Below are 4,613 nucleotides of genomic sequence, written 5' to 3' on the forward strand. Positions count from 1 at the left end.
CAGCATATTTTACATGGGTTACACTACAGTAGTGTAAAAGACAGATTACTGTTTTCACATTAGCACTATCTTTGTGGGGACCTGTTATTGACAATATGCATCCCTACCCCCTTACCCTGACCTTCGCCCTTACCCTGACCCTAACCATAATCTAATTCTAACCCTAATCCTAAAACCAGGTCTTAACCCTCAAACAGCCCGTTAAAGTTGTGGGGTCCAGCATTTTGGCCCCACAAAGCTGTCGGGACCCCACAAGTATACTGTATTCCCAGGGTTTTGACCCCAAGACACACACACACACACACACACACACACACACACACACACACACACACACACACACACACACACACACACACACACACACACACACACACACACACACACACACACACACACACACACACACACACACACACACACACACTCTCTCTCTTTCGCTCTCTCTCTCACTCTCGCACACACACACATACATATTTTAATCGGGTGGCCAACTGTGGATACCATATGTGGAATTATTTAGCAATGACAAATATTCATTGTGCGTGGCTACATGTCATTCAGATGGTCATACATACACACATTATTTATCTGACAAACAATGGGCAATACGTGAGGAACATTGTATTTTGACATAGTACTGTACTGTCAATTACACATTAAGTTTCTCATTTGTTTTCAAATATATGTACTTTTTTTTACATATTTTTGAATTACAAATGTTTTTTTCCCACATCTCATGTCTGGTAATGACAGACGGTGTGACACAACCTCGTCATGCTCTCTCCTTCCTCTCACGTGTAATAAATGTGGAAATGGATGTGAAAACAAACAAAAACAACGTTTATTGCTGGTTGATCTATTCATTTATTTCTTTATTCTAGCACAGTTTCTGTTTAGTTATTCATTTTTAATCTGGTAAGCTTGTTTATTTGCGCTTCCTTGTGCCACTCTTTGGCCACCATAAAGGGTTAAAATGTTGACTAAGTAATCAATAAGCAGGTCTCTAATTCAGTGGCCTGACAGGAAGTGCTCTCCCACAGATACCATTACTGGTATTAATTCTGTCTGAGGATTTGAAAGGGTCACAGCAATGTCAATGTGCAGCGTGGCGCTGACCTGACCTCTGCGACTGTTTTCATCTTGTTTAAGCCTCGACTCCTCAAGGAGACTTTGGATTGTCCTGCTAGCCTATTAGCCCGCATGTGTGGGGGGTTGAGCAGTTTTATTGGTGGTCTGGGGGCTTTCTGTCACACTTGCACGTAAGCAACGGAAGTGTCCGTTTTGTGATCAATATCCACAGTTTACTATTGTATCTGACAAATTGGAAACAACAATAAATGTTGAAAGGATGATTTATGCATTTGGATTATATTATTAGGGGATTATATTATATTTCAGGCCTTCAGAAATGACTGGGGCACATTGTTTTGTTAGTTCATTTTAGTCATTTCTTGGTATTCCAGCACTGTTAATCAACTATTGGGCGTTATAACAAATTGAGGGCACATTTAACACTTATTACTTTCTGTTAAAAATGACATTTGGACTCTGCACAGGAGGTCAAACACAGCTTACATTAATGTTGGCTTATTATATTTAAGAGTCCCAGTAAGCCATGGCAGTGTGACAGTGAACCGGCATCAACAAGAGCCTGAAACTGAAGCAGATATTTAATTTACCCATCATTTCATTTAGCATTAATACCTTTGCTTCTCCGACTGTCACATGTCAAACTGACTTCTGTGGAAAAGGCCCATGGTTATTGATCCATCATAAAGCTTCTAATGTTCATTAAATGCTTATATTTATCATATTAGAGCTGCAAATCGATTAAATTGTCATAATCGATTAACAAGTTTGAGTCATTCCCTTGTGAAAAAAGTAAAACTTCTCGGATTCCCGCTCCTTAAATGTGAATATTTTCTAGTTTATTGTCTCCTCTGTGGCAGTTAACTGAATATATGTTTGACGTGTGGACAAAAGAAGACATTTGAGGACGTCACCTTGGGCTTTGGGACATTTTAGAGACCAAACAACTAGTCCTTCAATTCAGAAACTAATCGGAAATTCATCAATGAATTGATGAATGAATGTGGAATAATCGTTAGTTGCAGCCCTAGATTACATAGATGTGCTTACACAGTCATTGCAAGTGCCTTATTCATTATCATTATCATCCGCACTACTATGTTATTACACTAATAAATGCAGATACTTGAGAAGAGCCGAACACAATGGCTGCGTCCTCCTGGGGTGGATCATATGTCTGCTTCCCCAGTTCCTTCCCCTTGACAAAAAATACACCCTTTAGTATCAGCATAATCAATGGGGAGTGGTGCTGGAGGGGGCGGCTACAACAGATTGCCTGCATGTGATTCGCTGACACGGGCTCTAATTGGATCAAGTAGGAACTTGCTTAGCTGGATGCTTTGTGCTGGGAATGGGAGCCGAGCAGGGACACGACCAAACAGGAAGAGAGGCGGAGAAGGAGGAGGCCACACGCTGCCCCACTCGCCACTACGAGAGGAAAGATTGAGAGAGGAGGGGTGAGAGAAGGAAAAAGGGGAGTATCCCGTCTTCTCTGCCCTTCTGAGCCACTGCAGCCCCCCTCCCCCTCGCCCTCTCTCTTTGATTCTCTTTCTCTCTCTTTCCCCTTACTCATCTGTTTCTGTGGCTGTGCTGAGAGGAAGGGCACCTGCCGCTCCCTGATGATTCAGCCTTTCAGCTACTTGGAGCTCCACAGACAAGACAGCATGTCCCTCCTGCCACTGCAGTGCCTGGCCGTCCTGTCCTCTGTCTGCACTACAGCTACTGCAGCTGGCCCAGCACGTCGACACCGCCTCTTCTGCCCAAGCGCTCAGGTGAGTGAGTACTACTCTTCCACCACTGCTCTCTAGTAAACCCCGCAGAACATTTAAGGAATCCAATTCTCTGGCAATCTTTTTGTTTTGTATTTTTTCCTGCAGCCAGTTTGACGATTCTATGTATAGACTGATTGGCTTTTTCTGTGAGAAAGCATGACTAAGGAACTCGTCTGCATACGTCCCAGGCTGTTAACAAGGTGCGACTCACTCTGAAGAGCATTTGTACTTTCCTGTGAAATCCCAGCTCTGACTCTGCCTCATAATGGAAAACATACTCGAGGAGACTGGTGGCAGACAGCCACTGTGCGATGCTCTGAGTTAATAGTTGAGGTGTTCAGAGAGCCTTCATCCAGCAGTTGGAAAGGATGACTGAGGGAATGGACGACATCTCTGCAGGACCAGCTCCCCCCCCTCGATCGGCCTCCCCCACCAGCTCTACTGTTGATACCGGACAAGTCCCTGAGGAGAAACCAGAGGAGACAGTGGCAGCTGGCGAGAGTGGGGAGGAGGGCGCAGAGGAAGGTGGTGGTGGTGGTGGTGGTGGTGATGGTGATGGGGAGCATTTGGGGGCTTTGGGAATTGTGGCCTTGCCAGGGACCTGCTGTGTGTGCATAGAGATGGAACAGATTAACCATTGCCTGCACTCTGAGAAAATCTGCATTCTTCCCATCCTGGCCTGTCTGCTTAGTTTAGCCCTCTGCACAGCTGGCCTCAAATGGGTGTTTGTGGATAAGATCTTTGAGTACGAACCACCCACACACCTAGATCCTAAACGCATCGGACAGGACCCAATTATCATATCAGTTTCCCCCACGCTGGGACTGACTGTGTCAATTCCTCATTCATCCCCGCCGATTGTCTCCTGGACCACCGCCATTACCCCAGGACGTCCTGACGTGTTCGTAGAGGAGAAGTCGACACGAAGGCCGTACATGCCTCAGTCTCCACGAGTGACTCAGTCTGATCCCTCTGTTACACTGAAATACAACGCTCAACGTCCCACCGTCCCAAAGCAGACTCCCCACCCTCAGACAACACAGGAATCAAACGACATCATCATCCCAACAATCTGTAAGTACCCAACACTTCAGTGGCAGCTCTGGGATTGGGTTTTTGGATTGGGGTCTCTAATGCCATGATATAGGATGCTTTACCTTGAACTGTAATTTTCCTCATTGTACAGAAACAGTGTTTTCAGAAAAGAGAAATGTTTTTCTTTCTTTCTATTTACATGAGTTAGGAAATGGTGCATTCTATCCATTGTGCCAGGAAGTGTCAGGACCTAAAAGCAAACACGCTGTGACTTGCAGAGTGTAGCATAGAGGCCCATGACTAAGCCTCTGAAGTGTTGCTACACAGATAGGTGTGCAGGAAACAGCAGCTCCATTCCAACCTACTTTACCCCTACAGTGAGTGAATGTATCATTTCAAACATTCATTCCTTCCTCTTAATTTATTAATGACCCATTGAATTTAACCACATTGACATAGGCACACTACAATAAATGGACGTCGTTATGGTGACATTTTGAATGTCTTAGCTGCTAGGCATCATACGTACAATATGGAATATCCTGAAAATGTGTCCATGCACATTTTCAGTCATATGAAAAAGTGAAAATCAATAAATGATGTAGGACACAAACTGGAACTCGGGGATGTGGTACAGGGAGACTTCCTGTCTTCTGCCTGTGCTCCATTTCAAGGTCAGAGCCTGCTGGAGGCTAATTGATGCCCCCCCCCCCC

At 44.7% G+C, this 4,613-nt stretch overlaps 1 protein-coding gene across 6 annotated transcripts in view; it reads left to right on the forward strand.

Annotated features, from left to right (window-relative positions):
• The first annotated feature begins 2,474 nt into the window (after positions 1 to 2,474).
• Positions 2,475 to 4,613, forward strand: part of nrg1 (neuregulin 1) — a 38,166-nt gene continuing 36,027 nt past the window's right edge. For 2 of the 6 annotated variants that reach the window (XM_032540190.1, XM_032540193.1), the window contains exon 1: positions 2,476 to 3,938. In XM_032540190.1, coding sequence (XP_032396081.1) covers positions 3,233 to 3,938 — 706 coding nt within the window. In that variant the 5' untranslated portion in view covers positions 2,476 to 3,232. Of the gene's footprint in view, positions 3,939 to 4,613 lie in introns of all 6 variants that reach the window. The other 4 variants (XM_032540187.1, XM_032540188.1, XM_032540191.1 and 1 more) reach the window with 4 other exon arrangements.

The sequence above is a fragment of the Etheostoma spectabile genome, chromosome 16, assembly GCF_008692095.1.
Source record: "Etheostoma spectabile isolate EspeVRDwgs_2016 chromosome 16, UIUC_Espe_1.0, whole genome shotgun sequence".
NCBI lineage: Eukaryota > Metazoa > Chordata > Actinopteri > Perciformes > Percidae > Etheostoma > Etheostoma spectabile.